Source organism: Dermacentor albipictus, chromosome 9, assembly GCF_038994185.2.
Source record: "Dermacentor albipictus isolate Rhodes 1998 colony chromosome 9, USDA_Dalb.pri_finalv2, whole genome shotgun sequence".
In the NCBI taxonomy this organism is placed as follows: Eukaryota; Metazoa; Arthropoda; class Arachnida; order Ixodida; family Ixodidae; genus Dermacentor; species Dermacentor albipictus.
The window spans coordinates 131,976,914-132,000,473 of record NC_091829.1 but is presented as its reverse complement, the minus strand read 5'-3'; the positions used below and the strand labels follow the sequence as shown (position 1 = coordinate 132,000,473).

The 23,560-nt window shown below is 46.3% G+C and overlaps 3 protein-coding genes across 5 annotated transcripts in view; 2 read left to right on the top strand and 1 right to left on the bottom strand.

Annotated features, from left to right (window-relative positions):
- The window catches only part of LOC135915565 (E3 ubiquitin-protein ligase RNF170-like), a 138,087-nt gene extending 134,063 nt beyond the window's left edge, over positions 1-4,024 (bottom strand). Inside the window, exon 1 of one of the 3 annotated variants that reach the window (XM_065448683.2) lies at positions 3,734-4,024. In XM_065448683.2, the coding sequence (XP_065304755.1) occupies positions 3,734-3,840 (107 nt within the window). In that variant the 5' untranslated portion in view covers positions 3,841-4,024. The remainder of the gene's footprint in view (positions 1-3,733) is intronic. The other 2 variants (XM_065448684.2, XM_065448682.2) reach the window with 2 other exon arrangements.
- Positions 4,025-4,805: 781 nt separating this feature from the next.
- On the top strand, positions 4,806-13,606 carry LOC135919760 (uncharacterized). Its single transcript, XM_065453640.2, has 3 exons — positions 4,806-5,259; positions 6,138-6,764; positions 7,721-13,606. Exons 1-3 carry the CDS (start codon positions 5,196-5,198, stop codon positions 8,554-8,556), a joined length of 1,527 nt encoding a protein of 508 aa, XP_065309712.2. The 5' UTR covers positions 4,806-5,195; the 3' UTR covers positions 8,557-13,606.
- A 2,343-nt stretch (positions 13,607-15,949) lies between these two features.
- On the top strand, positions 15,950-17,509 carry LOC139049692 (uncharacterized). Its single transcript, XM_070525408.1, has one exon. It carries the CDS (start codon positions 15,950-15,952, stop codon positions 17,504-17,506), a length of 1,557 nt encoding a protein of 518 aa, XP_070381509.1. The 3' UTR covers positions 17,507-17,509.
- Positions 17,510-23,560: the final 6,051 nt, after the last annotated feature.

Sequence of the window (23,560 nt, the reverse complement as noted above, 5' to 3'; positions counted from 1 at the left end):
ATTCCGGTACGCTCGAGGTCATGAGGCATTGCGTATACAGGGTGGCCAGTTTCTCTAGAACAATCTGCCTACCATGCTTCAACAAATCTCCTGTCACCTGATTCTCCCCAGCTGCCTTCCCCCTCTGCATAGCTCCCAAGGCTTTCTTTACTTCTTCCAGCGTTACTTGTGGGATGTCAAATCCCTCTAGACTATTCCCTCTTCCATTACTGTCGTCGGTACCACTGGTACTGTATAGATCTCTATAGAACTCCTCAGCCCCTTCAGCTATCTTATCCATATTAGCAATGATATTGCCGGCTTTGTCTCTCAACGCATACACCTGATTCTTGCCTATTCCTAGTTTCTTCCCTGCTGTTAGGCTTCATTTATTCCTGAGAACATGCTCAATTCTATCTATATTATACTTGCTTATGTCAGATATCTCACGCTTGTTGATTAACTTCGAAAGTTCTGCCAGTTCTATTCTAGCTGTAGGGCTAGAGGCTTTCATGCATTGGCGTTTCTTAATCAGATCTTTCGTCTCCTGCAATAGTTTACAGGTATCCTGTTTAACGAAGTTACCACCGACTTCTATTGCACACTCCTTAATGATGTCCGTAAGATTGTTGTTCATTACTTCAACACCAAGGTCCTCTTCCTGAGTTAAAGCCGAATACCTGTTCTGTAGCTTGATCCAGAATTCCTCCATTTTCCCTCTTACCACTAACTCAGTGATCGGCTTCTTATGTACCAGTTTCTTCCGTTCCATCCTCAAGTCTAAGCTGATTCGAGATTCTCCCTTTAGAAATCATCCTTGTACATATATTCCCTCTCCTTCCTTTCCCGCTACAATATTAACGATTTGCCCAGTAACCTGTTTTTCTGTATCCAACCCGTCCCAGATGATTGCGTAATTTATAGAACTGTTAATTGTAAGGATGATCTATCTTTGCAAACAGTGGTGTAACCGTTGGCAAATCACATTAAACACCTCGAAGTGGTGCATAATTTCTTTCAGTTTTAAGAGTTCCATCTTTACCTTCACATACACAAGTTGTTCCAATTAAATTCCCCAGGCATCTACTTATAGATACCTATGCATTCATCTTTGTTTTAATCTTTCCTGGTGTGCTCATGTTGAGAAAGTATGTGCAAAAAGCTAAAAAATTCACTAGGACTTCTGCATCACCACCTGCATCAATCTTCGTCTACCATTCGACAACTGGGCTACCGAACCTATGTCTGCCCAAAATATAAGCTTCACCCATCTGATCTCCTTATCAAAAGTATTTAGTAGATATGTTGGATTCATCTAAAATTGTGCTGCCTGTTTTATAAAAGGCAATTACAACCATCAATCCTGCATTAATCAAATTAAACGCAATATTACGCTTATTAACTTGGATTCTCGTCATTCTATTGCTCCTATGTCTTTTTCCCAAGTACTTTAAAACTCATTGTCTAGTCGTCTCGCTTGAAATTCCTTCACGCACACCTGGTCGAGTTCATTTCAGTTCTTGGTGCATTTTTGGTCGCACGCAGTTTCAAAAATTCAGCATCGCCACACAACAGAACACTAGGATGCGTGGCAACCTTTCTAGCAAAGTAGAACTTATTAGCGCAAAAAACGAGGACGTAGAAGAGGCACACAACAGCCACACATAGTGCTGCAAGTTCAGTGCAACTTCCGACTGTATAAAAATTATGGGATTTTATGTACCAAAACAATGATTTGATTACGAGGCACACCGTACTGGGGGGTTCCGGAATAACCTGGACCACCTGGGGTTCTTTAAGGGTGCCCTGAACCACTTCTTATTGAAGTGGAGAAAGGCATTTGAAGTGAAAATAGGCTACTTCTGAAATACTTTGCCACAAAAAGTACTTCAATGCGTTCAGAAGTGGAGTTATTGGCAATCAAACACAAGTCCCTGCTATGCTCCTGTTCCTTCTTCAATGCCTTGCTCTGCACTGCAAAGGCTATGGCACAGTGGGTTCACCTACAACAGCATTACATTTTGGGCGAGTTGGTTGTACATGGTTCTTAGACTTCTGCGCATGTTGTGTGTCCCTTCTTCATTCGACATCCTGTCTTCGTGCGCGCAAAAGTCTAACAATTACCTACAACACTCCGCCTTCTAAATGTAACTGTGGCTGGCAGTTCAAATTTAATTTTGGATGTTAACACAGACACCACAACTTACGCCTTTGGTGCCTACAATGTGCGAAACATTAGCCAAACACAGTTGTTTTCAGCGAGCTGCAGTGCGCTTAGCCAGTGGACTCGTGGGGGCACCCCATGGCGGCCGTGGTATCTATGCACCGTAGCAGACCTCAGCTTGACGTCAGCTATCGGCCAATAGCAACCGTCTAAGGGAATGATGAAATAAAGCATCCAGAAGAGAGTAAGGACGGGGCCGTCAGTTGAAAAGAGAGCATTTGAGAGAAAGGTGACTGCGATCCATTTGCAAGCTCCACGCTCCACATACGACGTTCACAGCAGCGTATGCTACCCGCGGAATATATTATTTCACCAAGCCCGAGGGGTAGTTCAGGGCCCCTTTAACACGCACCTAAATATAAGTACACTGGTGTTTTTGCATTTTGCCCTCATTGAAATGCAGCCACCATGGCCGGGATTTGATCCCGCTACCTTGTGCCCAGCAGCCAATCACCATAGCCACTAAGCAACCACAGTGGGTTACATGTGTTTGTTGTCTGCCTTTTCCGTGTCCTCCTCTTTCGCGCTGTTCCCTAGTTCAAGGTATTCAACCAACTAGTGCCGACACATTCACTTTATCATACTCTTTAGCGATAGAGTGTCACTAGGTGAACATGTTAAATTTTGCAAACTGCAAGTTCATATGTCAACTTGATTTTGTACAAGAATACTTATTGCTGTTTTGTTTGTTTCTGCACTTGTGTACACTGTTCTATATATGTTCTTTTGCTTATGCAAACTATTTTTCATTTGCAGTATTTTTAAATCTCATTCAATCATTTTTACGTAACCATCCCTTTCCTATGCTCCTGTGGGGCCCGTAGGGTAATATGAATAAACAAATAAATAAAGAATAAAAATGTACTCGTGCAGGGTAGCGTTTTTAACTGCGTCCGGCTCGGGCCACCAAAGCTCAATGCAGGACGTTGCCCTTCTGCTTGCAATGCTATTATCATTTGTTTCACCCGCCGTGGTTGCTCAGTGGCTATGGTGTTGGGCTGCTGAGCACGAGGTCGCGGGATCAAATCCCGGCCACGGCGGCCGCATTTCGACGGGGGCGAAATGCGAAAACACCCGTGTACTTAGATTTAGATGCACGTTAAAGAACCCCAGGTGGTCAAAATTTCCGGAATTCTCCACTACGGCGAGCCTCATAATCAGAAAGTGTTTTTGGCACCTAAAGCCCCATAATTTCATTTCTATGTATCATTTGTTTTCACAAATTACACGCATGGTTAACGCTGCGTAGGGAGTCACGATGTAACAACATAAAAGCATGTCACGAGTAAAGGCGCACTCCGTCACCTCCCCACTTCATCCACGCATGAACTTCAGCCCGCGAAGTTCGTGCAGCTTACAGGAGCGAAGCTTTTATCCAAGGAGCAGCGACGCCTTCCTGTTAGCTGCGGCGCTCACCTGTTTCATCCGCACCAAGGCGACACAGGTAGCCCACTTGTATTGTGTTGCGCCACTCCTTTCACTTGGCGAGACCGTCGCGAAATCCCAACTCACGCGGCAGCGAGTACGTACCCGGCAAAGCCCAGCAGTCCGACGACAACAGCTGCGACGACAGGTACAGTAAAGAGGACCTCGTTTCCGACGCCTTCGATCAGGCCCCCAGCATCGTCTGTGCACATGTCCACGCTGACACAATCATTACAAAGCTTTCAAGGACAGTCTATCAGTAATAGAGATCGCGCACGCCACCCAACCTTACGCACTACATGTGACGATAGCATTTGAGACGACGCTAAAGGAAGCTGCGAGGCGCTGGCCATCGCTGGCTACAAGGAGCGTGCGTCAAATGTACAAAAATCTCTCACGTGACCTGATCCTAGGTGCCTAGGGACGGGATCGTTTAGGGATTTTTGAGAAGGCACCATGGTAGCGCCGAGCGACGTCGTGGCGTGTTGTATGGTATTGTTGACGCCTAGATCGTTCGCTGGACCGCGCGTTTTAGAGCGCAGCTCTTTGGCGTCCGTTCCTGGGTTTCGCGTCGTCGTCGGCGTCGGCCTCGTATTTCAACATTGCTCATGTGAGAAAATGTTCCAAAAGCCAGGGGAACTCATGCTTCAAAGTGTTGTTTTCACTGGCTTTACTTAACGAAAAATAACAAAGACATAGACATTTCGCCACCTATGTGGGTGGCATCGTCAGTACACAATGGCAACGCGTGCGTCTATTTGTCGTCAGTGATGCCAACTCAAGTCAACGTTTTATCCCTAAAACGAAGCCCCAGAAATCTCTAGATTAAATAAAAATCCCTAGATTTTTTTTGTTTACTTGTTAATGTGGCAATTTCAGCTTTAACAAAGTTTCAGCACAGTTCACTGTTTGTTCAATTCATTATACATTTTATCAGAGATAAATAAATGTGTATTAGCCGCATCTGTAGCTTTTTTCGTAATTTTTCGTAGAGTTATTATGCATAGAGGGTCGACAGATGGCACCACCAGGTAGAGGGGGATAGAGTTACTGTCATATAGACCTTTGCACTGAGGCTTCCATGGGCGCCACCATATTTAGACTACTAGCGCCGTCTAGCGTCTGCTTGGCGGCGACGCCATATTGGACTGTCGTTGATCAGCCTCCGCCGGCGTATCGCTGCTGTTGCGATCAACGAGCAGGGCTAAAAACGTTTGTTGCTTTCCACATCTGTGTTTCTCCGTGTCTTCGGCTTTCACAGAGTCGTCTTGCCACTTTCGTGCTATTCCGATCAGTGTCGAGAGGCATCGGCTACACATCGAGACGAAAACGTTCCTGCTGACAGCGGCGGTACGACTACGCGCGACTGCCGGATGGCGCCGGCAAGCGTCAGCTCAGCGCTGCTGCTTTCACCGACGATTCTCTGTGGCTTAATTCTCCTCAGCGTCGCTCCTCGCTCAGCGTCCAAGTATCACCAGTGTTGAGAGGTGTCGGTTTAGCATTATTAAGGCGAATACATTCCTGTTGTGAGCACCCGTGGCTGTGAATCAGTCCGTGCGATTGCGGAATGGCGTCGACATCAGCCACTGTCGGCTTGCCGCCAGATTCTCAAGCACCCGTCGATATCGGAGGTAAGTAATTGTTTAGGCCACCTAGTCACGGCTAAGTGTGCGCAGTTCATGACGTTGAATGCAGTCAACATCGTGCCGTGCAATGGTACCATTCGAAATGCGGATAGTGCACCGAGGATCTTTTAAATTTGTGCGAGACAGTAACGACTGGCTTTCGAAGCTTTGTCATTGCATGATACTCATTCGCGATGAGCTGCTGGAATCTATGCTCGCAAAAAGCGATCAGGATCCTGTTTTGCCCACTGTGTGTGGCGCCTAAGGAAACTGCTCTAATTTGTTGTATGTTACAAATTACTTGGTGGTTTAAATACAGGGAAAAGCGAAGGTGTGCATTCGCTAGCGAAAACGCTAGCTTGTGCCTACGGGATAAGTGCTTGGTTTCTAGGTAGCCGATTACGTACATTACGTACCGGATGCATTTCCGTGCTGTAAGGTAATTCACCAAAGCTATAAAAACACACTTATGCGTTTAATGTCGATCGGCCGTCCATTCCTCGCTTATGTGCAGAGAGCGCGCGAAACTGTATTCAGGCTGTGGATGCAAGTTCTCCCGAACACCGCTGACCGGATAGCATACGCGCTTACTCAAGGTAAACTGCCAACGCAGGGAAACGTCGAGTACAGTTACCTGGCGTATATGCCTTCCTTCATAAGGCATGATGTACTGTTACTTTTAAGGGCACGCAGATGAGATTCTTAGATGTTAACGTCAGCCGAATTATCACTCGATTGTTTTTGTGTGCTAGTGTGCACGTTTGCATGCGTGCGCGTGCTTCCCAGCATCCAAATTGGCTTCTCTATGAGCACTCTTTTGTGTATTCTTGTATTAAAGACTGAAACCGACTAAAATTGCATACATTTGTTTTGGTTTGTTTCAGACAATAGCACATACAGCCACCCAAATGGAGTCACTGCTTGGTGTGAAGACATGCGGGAGTGGCCAAATGTGAATGCGGCAGATATTATATTTTACCTCGTGAACTCCAAGGCATGTGATTTTCAACAGATCAAAAACTTCAGGGCCCTCGAGTCCTATAACTACGTGCAAAGTGGGTGGGTGGGGAAAGTTTTCACTCACAAGATCTCGAGTGACTTATGTTACGTGAAGGGCACGGTAAGCCCTTCTCAGTCCCTGAATGCAACACCAAGGACTGCTTGGGCGTGCGTGAAACAATGCGGAGAAGTTGTCACAGCCGGATGCACTTGCATGGCCGGGCTAGGAAAAGCCTGTAGCCACGTCGGTGCAATCTTATGGAAAATAGAAATGGCTGTGGCAAAAGGCTATACTACAACTTCTTGCACAGACAGGGCTGCATTGTGGAACAGTGGCACAAAACGCAATGTTGAACCAGCCACGCTTGAAGAAATAACTTTCAAGGTGCAGAAGCAGGTTGTGGATGATCCCCTCCCAAAGCGGCAAAGACCATCATTTGTGCCAATGACCCGAGAAGAAATCCGCAAATTTCATGCTGAGTCACCATTTCCATACCTATTTGATACCCCAGGTAAATAGAATTGACTATATCCTAAATAGCTTTAACACTTCCTCAAATTACTATCATTCTTTGGCATGTCTCTAGACAGTCCTACAAATAAAAGGCTAGAGCACTGCTGAGTGATGCTCAAAAAGACAAAAGTGCAAGCATTAGACCTTAGATCCATGTTTTGAGCTCCTGGTGTATTTCCTCCATCACTGAAGCTGAACACTGACAGCACGCTAAGCTTTGGTAGAGTTGCTGGTTCAGTTCTAGACCGATGTCTGTGGTGTGAAAACAGTTAAGCTTCTTTCAGGACTGTTATGTAAATGAATGCTTCCACTAGTTTCATTTTAACGTAATACGGCAGGAGAAACATGCACTTCACTGCAAGCTAAGAAGTACAAAACACTAGTAGAACAATGTGTAAAAGGTGTGAATTAAACCTGAAGCGTTGGTTCATTAAAAATTAGTTTCGGGGGAAAGACACTCAAACTAGTTCACTGTCCCGTGCCTTGAGAGACAGGATGGAGAGGGAGGGAAAGGAAGACAGAAAGGGGGCTGTAGTGTAAGGCTGCAGAATAATTTCAGCCACACAGATATGTTTATGTGCATGAACAATGCATAGCACATAGGTGCCTTTTTACAATTGCGGTTTGCGCCCTGCCGCGGTGGCTCAGTGGTTATGGTACTCGGCTGCTGACCCAAAATATGCGGGTTCGATCCCAGCTGCATTTCGATAGATGCGAAATGTTGAGGCCCATGTACTGTGCGATGTCAGTACACGTTAAAGAACCCCAGGTGGCCGAAATTATCCGGAGCCCTCCACTATGGCGCCTCTCATAGCCTGAGTCGCTTTGGGACGTTAAACCCCATAAGCCAACCAATCAATCCTAGCTCACCTTTCGTTTGTTTTAAGGCTTAACCTGCAAGGGGATGAAACATGTTGTACCTAATTGATTTGTGATGTCTTATATTTTATGCAGGCACTCTTCTCTATGAGACGTTCCATCCAAGCATGCAGTGGCAAGTGCCTCCACCACCAGCCAATGATGGGAATGAGCATGGCGACCACGGAAACGAAAGCTGTGCGGTGTGCACTACATTTTATGAAAAGTATGTGGCATTCTCACCCCGTGGTGCTGAGGTGCTTCAGTCAGAAACTGCAAGCCAAGCAACGCCACTGTGGTTTTTTTCGCGGAAGCTACGTTTGACTGCCTCAAATGTCAACAAGGTACCGAAAAGAGAGACTACGGGATGCGAGAAAGCAGCCATGAGGATGCTTTCCACCAGCTTTTCTGGCAATGCTGCCACCAAGTATGGCAAACAGATGGAGCCTGTTGCCCGAAAGCAGTTTTCAAAAAAGACTGGGCTTACTGTAAACCAAATAGGAACAGTGGTGAACACTGAGCTGCCGTGGCTTTCAGCTAGTCCGGATGGAATTATTGAAGGAATGGATGCCATTCTTGAAATCAAGTGTCCCAACATGAATGACTGTGTGCCACTTATCAGTAGTGGCAAGTATGATGTGCGGCTAAACAAAGATGCCGAACTTGTACTTCAAGAGAGTGGGCCAAATGGCTATTACAGCCAGGTCCAGTTTCAGATGCTCTGCACCAAGACCCAGATATGCTTTTTTTATGTATGGAGTGTGGAAAATGATGTCATTGTTCAAGTGCCTTTTGATCCCAAGTATGTGTCGCAGACTTTACCACGGCTGAAAAAATTCTATTTTTCAGAGCTACTTCCTCGCTTGTTAGATTCACACACCAGTGGCAAAATGGATATACTTCATCGATATAAGCATATTTGCTCATTATAGTTGAATTCACGCACTTATCGACATTCCTATTATTAGTGAGAAGCTTTGCCGCAATTTGAACAAAGTGACCGTTCCCCTTACCTCTCTTTCTCTGCGTACGGCAACCTCGCATCGAATTCAGCCTTCAACGTCGTGCATAGCCCGGGTTGTCATTCAAAGCGTTATGTATGTTATAGAATTTGTCGTCCTACCTCGTTCCTCACACGACGTTATTCTTGGATGGAATTTCCTATCTGTCAATCAAGCTCTTATCGACTGCGCTCGTGCCGAACTTACGTTATCAGTGCCGTGCTTCGACCCTGACGACCATTTTTCTCCTAAAGTTGTTGCCGCCTCTGACATCGATACCGCACCTTGCTCCGCCGCTCTGGTTCCTGTGTCATGTAACTCTGCTGCGAACTCATCTGTTCTGTTTACACCGTCGGCCACTTGTGTGCGCCGCCGGAACTTTCTGCTTCCGTTTGCTGTCGTCACTTTTTGCGACGGTTCTGCTGCCCTTTACGTCTGCAATCCGTCCGCCTGCCCATCATCCCTACTCCGCGGCGAGTGCCTGGGTACAGCTGAAGCTTTTGATAGCGTTCTCCCGGCCACCATGTTTGGTGATACGGCATCACTTCCGATTTGTTCCGTCACTAATCTTGGCGCGACTGATGCCCCTGCAGACGTCTTCGCTCGTGCCGTCAACGCAGAACTCACACCTGCGCAGCAAACAGAAATCATCAAACTCCTCCAACGTTTTCGTTCCTCATTTGACATTGACCAACCATCCTTGGGTCGAGCATCCGCAGTCGTTCACCGTATCGACACCGGTCAACAAACACCATTGCGCCAGCGTCCCTATTGTGTGTTGGCTGCTGAACGCCGTATCATCGACCAGCACGTTGACGACATGCTGGAGCGTGGCATCATCCAGCCCTCCAACAGTCCCTGGGCATCTCCGGTTGTCCTCGTTAAAAAAAAGGATGGCTCTATTCGGTTCTGCGTAGACTATCGCCGTCTTATCCGAATAACGCGCAAAGATGTCTATCCTCTGCCGCGCATAGACGATGCCTTGGACTGTCTGCAGGGAGCGGAATTCTCTTCGTCGCTGGATTTGCGGTCCGGGTACTAGCAAGTGCCAATGGCAGAGGCCGATCATCAAAAGACGGCCTTCGTAACGCCTGATGGGCTATATAAATTTACTGTCGTGCCGTACGGCCTCTGCAACGCGCCTGCCACTTTCGAGCGAATGATGGACACCATTCTTCGAGGGCTGAAGTGGAAAACGTGCCTCTGTTATTTAGATGATATTGTGGTTTCTTTCTACCGACTTTGCATCACACCTCAACCTCCTCGAGCAAGTATTTGCGTGCCTCTCCACTGCAGGACTCCAACTAAATTTGAAGAAATGCCACTTCGGCGCTCGTACGCTTACTATTCTCGGCCATGTAGTTTCAAAAGACGGTATCCTTCCGGACCCCACTAAACTTAACGCCGTATCCGAGTTCCCTAAACCAACCACCATGAAAGAGCTTCACAGCTTCATCGGCCTGTGCTCATATTTCCGACGCTTTGTCGGTAACTTTGCCTCTGTCATTGCCCCCTTGACGCAGCTTCTCACCGGCAGTTCTGACCTATCAGCCTGGTCCTCGGCGTGCGACGACGCATTCCAAGAACTACGACGCGTTCTCACCTCGCCTCCAGTACTGCGACACTTCGATCCCTCTGCCCCAACTGAGATCCATACGGACGCTAGTGGTGTCGGGCTCGGCGCTGTTCTCGCACAACGCAAGGATGGCTTCGAAGAGTACGTCGTCGCGTATGCCAGCCGCATCCTTACCAAAGCCGAGGCGAACTACTCGGTTACTGAGAAGGAATGTCTGGCCATCATTTGGGCTATCGGCAAATTTCATCCTTATGTGTACGGGCGTCCATTTGACATCGTGACCGACCATCATGCCCTATGCTAATTATCTTCACTAAAAGATCCAACTGGTCGGCTTGCCCGTTGGGCATTGCGCCTACAAGAGTACGACATCCGCGTTGTTTACCGCTCAGGCCGAAAGCATTAAGACGCCGACGCTCAATCCCGGTCACCCCTGCCCTATGGTCCTGTCCATTCGTCTATCTCTACCTGCGGTGCCTTCGCCCTCAACATTTCCGACATGCCATCAGAGCAGCGCAAAGACCCATGGATTTCTTCGCTTATTGACTTCCTGTCCAGCCAGTCGCCAGCACCGATCTCTCGGACGCTTCGTTGCCAAGCCACGCACTTCATCATTCGGGATAACCTGCTGTACCGCCGCAACAATTCCAGCGGCCGTAAGTGGTTGCTTGTTATACCCCGACACCTCCGCTCCGACATCTGCGCCACGTTCCACGACGACCCACAATGCGGCCACGCTGGTGTATTAAAGACATACTCTCGCCTCCAGCTTCGGTACTACTGGCGCGGTATGTACCGTTTCGTTTGCCAGTATGTTTGGTCATGCCACATATGCCACCGACGCAAGACGCCACCTCAACATGCCACCGGCCCCTTGCAACCTTTACCATGCCCCGCACGCGCGTTCGACCGCGTCGGCATTGACCTATACGGTCCGCTTCCCAACACTCCAAGCGGCAACCGCTGGGTTATTGTTGCTATCGACCACCTCACGCGGTACGCTGAAACTTCAGCCCTAGCATCTGTCACAGCAAAAGACGTCACCAGTTTTCTCCTTCCAAATCTGATTTTACGCCATGGAGCACCTCGAGAATTACTGAGCGACAGCGGTCGCGTTTTTCTCTCAGACGTCATTGCAGCTTTGCTAAAGGAGTGTCGCATCATTCACCGCACTACCACAGCATATCATCCTCAAACTAATGGGATGACAGAACGTTTCAACCGCACCCTTGGTGACATGATGGCCATGTATGCTTCATCTGACCACTCGAATTGGGATCGCATTCTACCTATCGTCACCTACGCTTACAATACCACCACGCAAAGCACCACTGGGTTCTCCCCTTTCTTTCTTCTTTACGGACACGAACCTTCATGCACTATGGACACGATTCTACCTTACCGGCCAGATGCTTCGGAGTGGACAACTGTTTCTAGAGCGGCTGCTTACGCCGAAGAATGTTGCCAGCTCGCTCGTTCGTTCACATCCCAGGACCAGTGGCGTCAAAAGCTTCGCCACGATTCATCCACTACGGCTAGGTGCTTTGCACCTGGCTCGCTGGTCTGTTTGTGGGTGCCCTCTACTCCTCCAGGCCTTTCCTCCAAGCTGCTCTCCAAGTACCACGGTCCTTATCGGGTACTCAAACAAACATCCGCGGTCAACTACCTCATCGAGCCACTCGAAACGCCTTCCGACCAGCGTCGTCGGGGCCAGGAAATTGTCCACGTCTGCCGGCTGAAGCAGTGCCATGACCCACCTGTGATCTCCTGTCCTTGAGTCGCCAGGATGGCTACTCTTTCGGTGGGGAGTGATTGTACTGAAGGCACTGGGCAGTGGGCATGGTGCTGGTGCATGAGAAGACGACGAGAAGTGCTTGCTTACCCGTTACGATATAGCGCCGACCTGTTTAAGCCTAGCGCTACAACCTATAACTAGTGACCCTTCTGCTAGGCGAACACCCCCGTTGCAATGCACATTGTCGTAGCAAGTGTAAAACCAGGCATCATCATATTCAGCTTGATCACGCCCACTGCAGGGCAAAGGCCTCTGTCGTATCACTCCAATTAATCCGGTCCTGTGCTATTCGCGACCATGTTATCCTCACAAACTTCTTAATCTCATCTGCCCATCCAATTTTCTGCCGCCCCCTGCTACGCTTGCCTTCTCTTGGAATCCAGTCAGTTTAAGGACCGTTTATATTGCCTTCTCATTACATGCCCTGCCCATGTCCATTTGTTCTTCTTTATTTTGATGAGGATGTCATTGACTCGCATTTGTTCTTTGACCAGCTAAGCCCTCTTTTTGTCCCTTAACGCTACACCTATCATTTTTCTTTCCGTGGCTCGCTGTGTAGTCCTCAATTTAAGTTGAACCCTTTTGGTAAGCCTCCAGGGTTCGGCCCCATAGGTGAGCCCCGGTAAGAAGCAGCTGTTATATAATTTCTTCTTGAGGGATATTGGTAAACTGCCATTCATAAAACCAGGCATGTGGGGACATATATATTCTTTAAGTGTCAAGACTATCACTTCAGTTATTTTTTTCGTTCGAGGAAAGTGACAGTCACAACCCACATTGTACACTCACACACTTTTGCAGGCCGTGCTTAATTTGTGATGTGTTTCACCAAGTTTCGTCTTTTTGCAGCAAGGAAATGCTCTTCCCTTTTATGGCATCATTTCGATATTAATTGCCATTATCAAGTGTGTCCACTGCAGGACAAAGGCATATCCCACAAATCAATCCTATGCTATGCCAGCTGCAGCCAATTTGCCCGTGCAAACTTCCTAATCCCATCTGCCTGATTATCTGCCTAACCCTGCTACCATTCACTTCTCTTAGACTGCTATATCTCTAAGGGAACATTGATCGTGTTGCCTTGGAATCGCATGCCATGCCCATTTTTTTCTTGGTTGAGCTAGGGTACCATTATCTCGTGTTCGTTCCTGAACCACTCTGCTCTCTTCCTGTCTCTTAATGTTGCCCCCTATAATTTTCCTTTTCACAGCTCAATGCGTTGTCCATTTTGCTAGCATCCACATTTCTGCCTCAGAAGCGAGTACAGGTAAAGTACAGCTATTATAAATGTTCCTCTCAAAGGATACTCGTAATCTGCTGTTCGTGATCAGAGTGTCTCCTAAGTTCACTCCATATCATTCTTATTGTTTATTTCGCTCACATGGTCCGAATATGCGGTCATTACCTGCCATAAGTACACATACTCTCTTTACCACTTCCAATGTTTTGCAGGAAAGTAAACTGTGGTTCCGTTTAGAGGGTGTTGAAGATTACTTTAGTCTTCTACATAATAATATTTAGAGTCACCAGTTTGCTTAGCCTGTCTAGCTTCTCAGTCACGTTCTGCAATCCATACCTGCCAACCTGGCGAGATAAAAAAATCGGGAGACTTTATTTGCGGCAATGGAGGGGGTGGGCCATTCACTGCTCTAACGTCCGGTGGGACCAGGGGGGGAAGGGGTTGTTCAATCTTTCAAGCAGCGTTCGACGAGTCCTTTTGTAGGGACCTTGCAGTAGCAGACTTTGCTCGCTTCAAAACTTTGACGGAGTAGCTCTGCTCGAAACATGGTCCAGACTGATGGCCCTTCTCTAGCAGCAGGTTTTGGAGGGTTGTGTTGCACTGATGAGTGGAATTCGGTCCTAGTTTTTCGCACCGTGCTAAAAACCCTCTCAAACTCTGCATTGCTGTGCAGTATCTCGAGTAAATTCAGCATCACCTTGGCAACTCGGTGAAACATCTGTTTTCCGTTAGTATTTTTCATTTTTTCCATTCATAGACCACTGCACATCGCACCTTTCTTCATTCAGAATGTCCTCTGGAAAACTGTACGCTTGTAGTGTTGCAAACTCGGCTTCAAGAGCATCTAAAGCATCTTCAGCAGATTTATTGGAATCTCGGGGCAGCAGCTGAGGGAAACTGAATAAAGTAACAAGGACTCGAGAGCGATGCCTCTCAAATAAATTTCAGGTTGGCCACCTCCGTATTCTTCAGAGTTGCATTTTCAAGTCGGAATATGTTCCTCATGAAATCGCACGCAGTGATAAAGTAAGAGCGGACACAAGTTAAAAATTGATCTGATCATGTGAACTAAGTTTCGCTAACAATGCTGCTGTACCGAACTGTACCCAATGACCAGATCACTGTCTGCCTTCTGATTGCGGATATCTTGATATAGAACTTCAAGCGGAGAAGGAGCAACCTTTACAGCAGTTGGCAAGGCAAACCTAGTCAAAAGCTCAGTGAGGAGTTTGAGCAGAACCGACTGCAGAATATGTATTTGAGGTGCCTGTGACTGTAGCTGGCAATGGGCTTTCTCAAAAAGCGAAATCACACTTTAAAAAAAAATCCAAAAGCCAAGTTAATGTCAGAGGTCAAAAAATGAAGCAGCCTTTCACGAGTCGGAACAATTTCTTGTCTTGCAGACTCTGTTAACATTTTGGCTTCTTTTGTAGCTGGGGCATCCTTCTCGGTTGGTGCTTTACGCCTGCGACTGGCTTCGTTGGACTTTGCACCTCCTGATGATTCAGGCCTACGAGGAATCTGATAAGACTCTAAAATGGATGGGTGCTGCTTCTTTGATTTGATTTCTTTGAGAGGTTTAACCAGAGGTTGCCACTGGTCAAGAATTCTTGTCAGGCACTTGCCTAGTCACAACAAGTCGGTACATGCTTCAACATTTTTTGCATTTCTACATTGTGCATCTCTTGAAATTCAGACAGCTTGTCCTGGCGTTTAGAGCTTTTCTCCAAGTAATAAAAGATGTCCACAAGAACCTCGCCAAACTTAGCCGGCAAGCACGTGGCTCCTTCTCAGCAGCAAGGTTAATTAGATGGCATGGGCAGCCAATCACAACCAAGTTTTCTTGTTCCTCCTTTAAGACTGCGGCGATGCCGTCTTTTTTCCCTAGCATAACATTTGCGTTGTCGGCACAAGACGCAATGCAGTTTGACACAGGCACGTCAAAGGTTTCCATTGCCTTCAACACGACGTTCCTGATTTTTCGTCCCGTCGCCTCCCCATGGAGTTCCTGAATTCTGAATAACCTACTTTCAATGCGCAAGCATTCCTCGACGTAGTACGTCCCCACAATCGGGTACAGCTGTGCAGTAGTGTTGTTGCTGCCGTCGACCGCAACAGCAAAAGCACAATGCTTGATGGTCTTCAGCATCGTGCTCTGCACCTCTGATGCCATTTCTCCTACAATTGCGCTTGCCTTCGTACGTCCGCATACATAATGCTTCGCCTCGTCGCATTTCGGAAACATTTTCCGTAGAAGAGGCCCGACGTGGTCGCTGACACTAAGGGGCAGGTTGTGTTCGACGAGGATTCCCGTAAACAGGCCCTCCGCACGTATGACACTGTCATCGCAGTTGTTCCGAAGGAAGTTCACCATGTTGCCTTGCTGCTCAGCGTTGCGAACATAGCTTTGATGCTTCGCCGTGGAAACACGAAGTTTCACGTCGCCTTTGCCACCGTGCGACACAATGGCATCGCATCCACATGTGCAAAATGCAAAATGTTTTCTTGATGCCAAAAAGAACGGAAATTTGGAAGTATATGACAGTAAAAAACTTCTGCAGATACCTTTTCTTGGGCTTTGGTAGCACCATGGTATCAGGCACACAATAACTTTACACGCTGCGCCGCACACAGACGGCATAGCCAACACTAATCACACACTGTGACACATACGTAGCAATACAATTGGAGTGGGCAGGAAAGAGCGACTACCATGCGCACGCTTGACAATCCGTTCTGCTTCCTTGCTGTACAGATTCCCGTTCTTCTTGGCACGTGGCTATCTGCACCAGCCCGGGGATATGCCGACACCGCTGCAACATCACCGTGCTCTGTGGCAACAAATTGGACCAAAGATCTTAACGCTCTGGCCAACGTTATACTGCGACCAACGACACCTTGCGGCCCCGGCACATCAACGGCGTCAACCGAACTTATAAAAGCCTGCGGTCCCAACGACTTCTTCAGTGGGCAGGAAAGAGCGACTACCATGCGCACGCTTGACAATCCGTTCTGCTTCCTTGCTGTACAGATTCCCGTTCTTCTTGGCACGTGGCTATCTGCACCAGCCCGGGGATATGCCGACACCGCTGCAACATCACCGTGCTCTGTGGCAACAAATTGGACCAAAGATCTTAACGCTCTGGCCAACGTTATACTGCGACCAACGACACCTTGCGGCCCCGGCACATCAACGGCGTCAACCGAACTTATAAAAGCCTGCGGTCCCAACGACTTCTTCAGTGGGCAGGAAAGAGCGACTACCATGCGCACGCTTGACAATCCGTTCTGCTTCCTTGCTGTACAGGTTGGTGACTGCCCTTCCTTGCACGCTAAACGTACCAGCAATATTTGTACGCTGCTCTTCCCCTGCCCACAAGTGTTAGTTTCTACAGTATGTGATTGTATTCATGTTGTTAAACTTTTGATGTTAGCAGGCGACATTGAGTCAAACCCGGGACCAACTGATACTAATCCAAATGCCGATGTGCTAGCTGCTATCACTGCCCTGTCTGAAAAATCGGATGCCCGTCACATTGAGTTGATGGATACTTTAACACAGCTTAAGGCGAACCAAGTTGAGCTAGAGCAGAAAGTATGCGACCTTACTAACAGGCTTGCGGCTGTCGAATCCCAGGTACTGTCGCTGGACAGTGAACGTGTTCCTGCGCTCAACGATGCCATATCCGAAGCAGTTCGTGCGGAGTCAGGTGCAATAAATTCACGGCTAGACGATCTCGAGGATCGCTCCCGTCGAGATAACCTGATTTTTTTCGGTATCCCGGACACTAGCTCTGAAACATGGGCAGAATCTGAGGAACACGTTCGAAAAATTCTTTCAGAAAAACTGGATCTATCTTTTCCCGACGAAAGTATTCATCGTGCTCATAGACTGGGCTCGTACGTCTCGGAGAAATGTCGACCCATTATAGTTAAATTCGGTTCTCCCAAATTAAGAGACAAGATTATATCGCAACGTACGAAGTTCAAAAATTCCAAAGTATCATTCAGTGAAGACTTCTCTCGCGCCACACGCCAGTCGCGCAAAAAGTTGGCTGATTTCGGTAAGGCTTCGGGAGAGAAGTATCTCTTGCGATTGAACCGATTGTTCATCAAGAAAAAGTGCTACGTCTATTGTTCATCCACCGACCGTGTTTGTGAAGTAGATATTGCCGAAAATCGTTCCAGTGAGAACAGAGGCACATCTGTTTCGGCTTCCACGAATACTGTCGGGAGTACCTCGTTCGCCGCTAGTAGTTCATCGCTGTAGCTATCTGCTCGCCCGGTGGCTAAACCAATTTCCTTCCTTTTTACCAACGTGCGCAGTGTGCGTAATAAACGTGATGACCTGTCTTCAGCCATTGACTCGTGTTCAGCTGACGTTGTTATCTTAACTGAAACTTGGCTCTCGAGTGATATTGCAGACTATGAAATCTTTCAATGTGAAAAAGCTTTCACACTTTTTCGCTGTGATCGTGTCTCGCGTACTGGTGGCGGAGTGTTGATCGCCGTACGTGACGGCTTGAGTTGTTGTGTTATAGATATTGCTACTCGTTTGGAAATCGTGTGTACGCGAGTCACTCTCGGATATCGTGATTTTATTTTTTGTGTGTGCTATCGCCCACCCAGTTCGCCCTTAACATTTCATTCAGATCTACATGATGTATTAAATGAGTTAATTGTCCGGTTCCCCTCATGTCCACTCTTCCTTCTTGGTGATTTCAATTTTCCAGCAATTAACTGGCATGAATCTCCTCCCTCATCTGACTGCTCATCTGAGTGCTCTCTCTTCATCAACCTCTGTATGGATTTTAATTTTAAGCAACTTGTCCTTCAGCCTACACGATCTACTGACCAATCTGCTAACATTCTTGACCTCCTTCTCACTACTACACCGCGGCTTGTTTCATGTTTAAGATATTTACCTGGTTTGAGTGATCATTGCCTCATTTATTTTGAATTGCGCATATCTGTTCCCGCTACCAAAACCACAAAAGTTATCCGAGACTATAAAAATGCTGACTTTGAATCTATAAACAGCGAACTAATGGATTTTGTCACTGACTTCATTCCAAGTGTCCACACTCGCAACATTGATGAAAATTGGACCTTATTCAAAGATAAAGTCAATTTTTTAATTAATGAATTCATCCCTCAGAAACGCATTATATCTAACTCTCATGCCCCGTGGTTTAACGCGCGTCTGCGGCGCCTACTGAACAAGAAAAAAAGGCTATTCCGGCGAGCCAAAGCAACTCAAACGGCCGAACGCTGGCACGCTTACGCCACCGCTGAGACGGATTATAAACAAACTTCGTATGAAGTAAAGCAAAATTTCTACCAGCACACGCTCCCGCTCCTTCTTAGAGATAATCCGAGGAAATTTTGGAATGTGGTCAGCGGGAATAAGCCGAATACAATAGATCTTTGCGATAATCACAACACTCCAATACACCAGAGCGATTGCTGCAAAGTGTTGAATGATTTTTTTTCCTCGTGTTTTTCTTCTGCCTTGCCGAATGTTGTCCCTCATCCTTGTACACGTGAATTTTTACCCATGGATCCCATACTCATTGATTCGGTTGGTTTGACATGTTTAATTGAAAAACAGAAGATTTCATCTTGTTCAGGCGTCGACGGCATTACAACGAAGTTCTTGAAAAGTACATCTACGTGCTCATCATTAATTCTTTGTGCAATCTTTGAACAGTCATTACAGAGTTGTACCATCCCTCCTGATTGGAAGGTGGGGAAGGTGGTTCCATTGCACAAATCAGGTAGTAAAGCTTCAATACTAAACTATCGGCCTATTTCATTAACCAGCGTTCCCTGTAAACTTCTTGAGCACATTATCTATTCTCATCTTATTACCTTCCTTGAATCTAACAACTTCTTCAATTCATGTCAACATGGCTTCCGAAAATTTTTTTCGTGTGAGACACAGCTCCTGTCTTTCACTAATGATTTGTTTCACGCTATGGATGCTAACGTTATTGTGGATTGCATTTTTTTAGACTTTGCTAAGGCGTTTGACACTGTTTCTCATGATCTATTATTAATTAAACTCGGTGCTCTTAATATTAACGATCAGGTATTAGGCTGGATTAAATGTTTTCTTTCCAACCGTCGTCAATATGTCTCAGTTAATGATTATGACTCGCCTCTTGTTTCCGTAACTTCTGGGGTGCCTCAAGGTTCTGTGTTAGGTCCTCTACTGTTTTTAATTTACATTAATGACCTTCCTGATAACGTTATCTCCCATATTAACCTTTTCGCAGATGACTGTGTGCTTTATCGTTCAATTACTAATCCCTCTGATGAAGCATGTTTGCAATCGGACTTGAACGCAATTTCTTCATGGTGCAGGGAATGGCTCATGACACTTAACACCACCAAGTGCAAACACCTGCGTATCTCCAGCCGTCCTCCTGAATACACCCCTCGCTATCTTCTTAATAACACTCCGTTATCATCTGTCTCATCTTACAAATACCTGGGTATTCACTTAACATACAATCTGTCCTGGAAAATGCACATCAACTACATATCTAACCAGGCTAACCGCACGCTCGGATTCCTACGGCGCCATTTCATAGCTTCTAACAGCACCATTAAGCTTCATCTATATAGGACGTTAATCAGGCCTAAACTAGAATATGCTTGCTCCATTTGGGATCCTAATCAGATAACCTTAATTAACGCTTTAGAGTCTGTTCAAAACCGCGCCGCCCGTTTTATTGTTTCAAATTATTCCCGAACAGCAAGCGTATCTGCAATGAAATCTGCACTTGGTCTTCCCGTTCTTTCTCTGCGTCGTAAATATTTTCGCTTGTGTCTTTTTCACAGAATTTATTATACCAACCCTATTCTCAAACATAAGTTACTCCTCTCTCCATCTTATATATCTTCCCGCACTGACCACAACTGCAAGGTAGGAATACCGCAATGCCGAACTAGCCTTTGTATAAATTCATTTATTCCTCGAACTGGAAATGACTGGAACCACCTCCCTGCCTTCATGGCTGCCATCACCGACGTCAACAAATTTAAGAAATCTGCCGCCGATTTTGTATGCCCCTCCTCTCTGTAATGCCTCTGGCCCTGAGAGTACTGAAATAAATAAATAAATAAATAAATAAATAACAAGATGCACAATGGAGGAAGGCATGCACAGGCATACATGAAATGCAAGAGCGACATTGGCTCTGGCTTTGGTTGGCCTTCTAAGCACCGTAATTGGCTGCTTAATTGATGATACCGATGGTGCTAGTGCAGCCGTTGTTGGTGATGCCGACTATTATGATGTGGCTGGAGATTCCGCGGTGCCGGTTTTGCAAAAACCATTATTGCACGAACAGAGACCGCTTTTCGGGAGATATCATGCAGTGATCGTACAATTGGAAAGTTCAGTAAAAAATCGGGAGTCTCCTGGGCGAATTTTCAAGCAGAAGGTTGCATTGGAAGTGCTGTCCTTAACAAATGAAATGCTAAGAAAACAGACAATCTTAAGGAGGCCAATGTAATAGCTACTGGAAAATTAATAGAAGCTACTTTTGTTAGCAGTTCCACCCGCCGGTCCACATGCCGTGAAGCTGACAGCCCAATATTAATTATTCAGTCTGCCCGAGTTGAAATCGTTTTACTGTTCGCGTTTCTTTTGTTGAACACCGTACAGTAAGGTACCATGACAGTTCACTCGGTACCAGTACATTCACATAAGCTGCTTCACAAATATGGCAAAATAAGTGTTTATAGTCGAGCCTGTCAATGAACTGATGTAAGGAACTGTGAAATGATTACTTCAGGTTTTAGAAGAAATTAGCTGCGTTAAAGGTTTTTGAACCATGTGCAAACAAGATAAAATTCTCGCACCAGTGCCCAGTATGTTGGCGTGTATGGTGCCCATTACAGTCATGCATAAAGTTCACTTTATACGAAACAAAAATGTGTACCAATTACTTAACACAAGGACAAATCAGTGAATTCCTTTTCAGTCATTTATGCCTTTATGCCTTATTGCCTTGCTAATGAAGTTATGTGCAGATATTCTGACAAATTATTGAGCATCTTAGTTGATGCCAACTGTGTTTTTGTACATTTCCTCCTCTCTGACAAATGTATCGTAATTTGTGTGCCTTTGTTGCTCAACTGTATAGACGAGCTTCATGCTCAACTTTCAAATGTTGGCGAAGGTCCCTGGCACATTGAGACTAGGACTGCTGTTCACAGGGGTGCCCTGAAACTGAAGTTGGAAAATTAGATTCTAGTGTAACAGAGTGATGAAAATATATGTATACTCGAGGTGCTTCTTGATAAAAAAGGAACTGGAGCAAACCTTCAAAATAAAGCACTTTATTGCAAAGTACCACAACTGCACTATTTTTACTGTGAAGCTGACAGCATTGTTCCTTCAACTCTCTGAATTTAACAGGATGTGAAGCAAACTACTCCTTTAAATGTCTCACATTGTGCCAATGGAAATTTCTTTGCAAGTGAAGGGCAAAAAAAACCATTGCAACCAACGATAACAGACCCTATACTTCAGTTGATCCAGCAGGAAGTCATGTACAGAAAGTTATGCTTTTTATTGGTATTCTATAGGCCATTTCATCGGGCGAGGAGGATAGGGCGCGCGGAGGGCCTTTCCTCCTCTCTGGCTTGGGTGATCCGGCGCGGCGCTGCTTGAAAGTATTGCTGTCGCGTGCTGCGGAACGATTTCGAGATGTTTTAGATCTTACTTTGTGAAATTTACGCCATGTCCGTTCATATGAGCTCGTCAGAGGAGATTTTCCGCGCATCGGTAACTACAGTAGGCTGAAATATCTTTTCGGGGCACAAAAATCTGACGCGTTTTATCAGCTGCGGTGTACGCACATTATCAGTCGCGGAGTGTGTATGTGTTGTGAACTATTTTGCATATATCGGTTTAAATTCGACAAAGAGAACCGGTGTCTCTGTATTAGCCGCATGAAATGGTAAATCTGTTCAATATCTGATCGCTTGGAGTAGGGAGTAAAACATAAAGCTTATAAGAGCGCATGCTCGTGCACGGCCAACCTAAGGCAACCACGAAACATCTAAGCGGCGGGCGCAATCAAATATTTGTGATGCACCGGCATCGTTCTCGCGCATTTCAAGTCTAGTACGCTTCAAATTACCATATGTCTACGCTAGCCTTCCTGCATGAGGCCGATGGCGCTGCTCAAGACAGCGATCACTGCGGTTGGTGAACCAGCACAGTACATATGTAAGCTGTGCGCTTCGACATTGCCTTTTTGGCCTGCATACAGCCATAATATATGAGGGATCGCATAAAAAGAATGCGATGCCTATTTTTGAGGACAAAATTTCCGTAATGCGTGTGAGTGCATCGTTGAGAAAGGAATGAACACAACCGAAAAAAAAACTCGGTTATCATCCTCTTTCTCGAAAAAGCAAGAGAAAACGGGCTAACGCCGCAATAGGGCCTCGCATAGTCACGCCGCACAACGTTTATATATAACCGCTGATGCGATATGCTTGGACCATTCGGTATATAGAAAAAAGATATATGTAATCCAGCACCTACCACTGCTTGAGACGCTCGTGCAGTTCGTAAACAGTCCCTTTGCTGGACAAGCGTAATGCGGACTGTAAGGTATGTTGCTATCACTTGCCAAAACTATTTTATTCAGGGCGGAAACCTCATTCATCGAACCAAGTAATCACGCAATGTAACCTGCAGCGAACAGTTTGAACGCTTGTCAAAGTATAACATCACAGCTCCTATCGTAGTAGAACGGTGTCCACGCTCACGCCGTTACGATCGTCGCGTATGTTTCATGGCTCCTAAAGTGCAGCATAGAAATAGAGGATAATACTACAATAAGGTCACGTTAGTGACTGGAACATTCAGAAATACACAATTGATCTCCGAGGCTGATTGTAGGCTCAAATATGCGCGCACACATGGCGCTGCGTGTTCCGCTCACCTCAACGCCAGCATAAACTCCGGCCATGACGCATTAAACCACTTCAGCACGTCTCACAGAACCATTTACCACGTAGAAAATGCACGTTATACTAAACAGACCGCATGACCGCGAAAACAAACGCCAGAACCTGCCGCCGAGCGTATACCTGCCATGCGAAAGACCGCTTTCACCCAAGCCAGTATGGCGCTGCTCATAGGCGGTGCCACTGCGTTCACAATATCGCGGCGCCTACGAAAAAATGGTCTATATAATTCCTTGATTTCCTTGTCTATTTTATGTTTTCTGGTTACTAGACACCCTGTTGAATGAGAGCAGGTTTAAGGTTGCATAACCCTGCACAAATAAAAACC

Bases quoted from the DNA above. Each gene is read 5' to 3' on its own strand.
- LOC135919760 (XM_065453640.2), top strand. From the start codon at position 5,196: ATGGCGTCGACATCAGCCACTGTCGGCTTGCCGCCAGATTCTCAAGCA. The intron at 5,260-6,137 runs GTAAGTAATTGT...GGTTTGTTTCAG, and splicing joins AGCACCCGTCGATATCGGAG to ACAATAGCACATACAGCCAC. The intron at 6,765-7,720 runs GTAAATAGAATT...TATTTTATGCAG, and splicing joins ATACCTATTTGATACCCCAG to GCACTCTTCTCTATGAGACG.
- LOC139049692 (XM_070525408.1), top strand. From the start codon at position 15,950: ATGCGCACGCTTGACAATCCGTTCTGCTTCCTTGCTGTACAGATTCCC.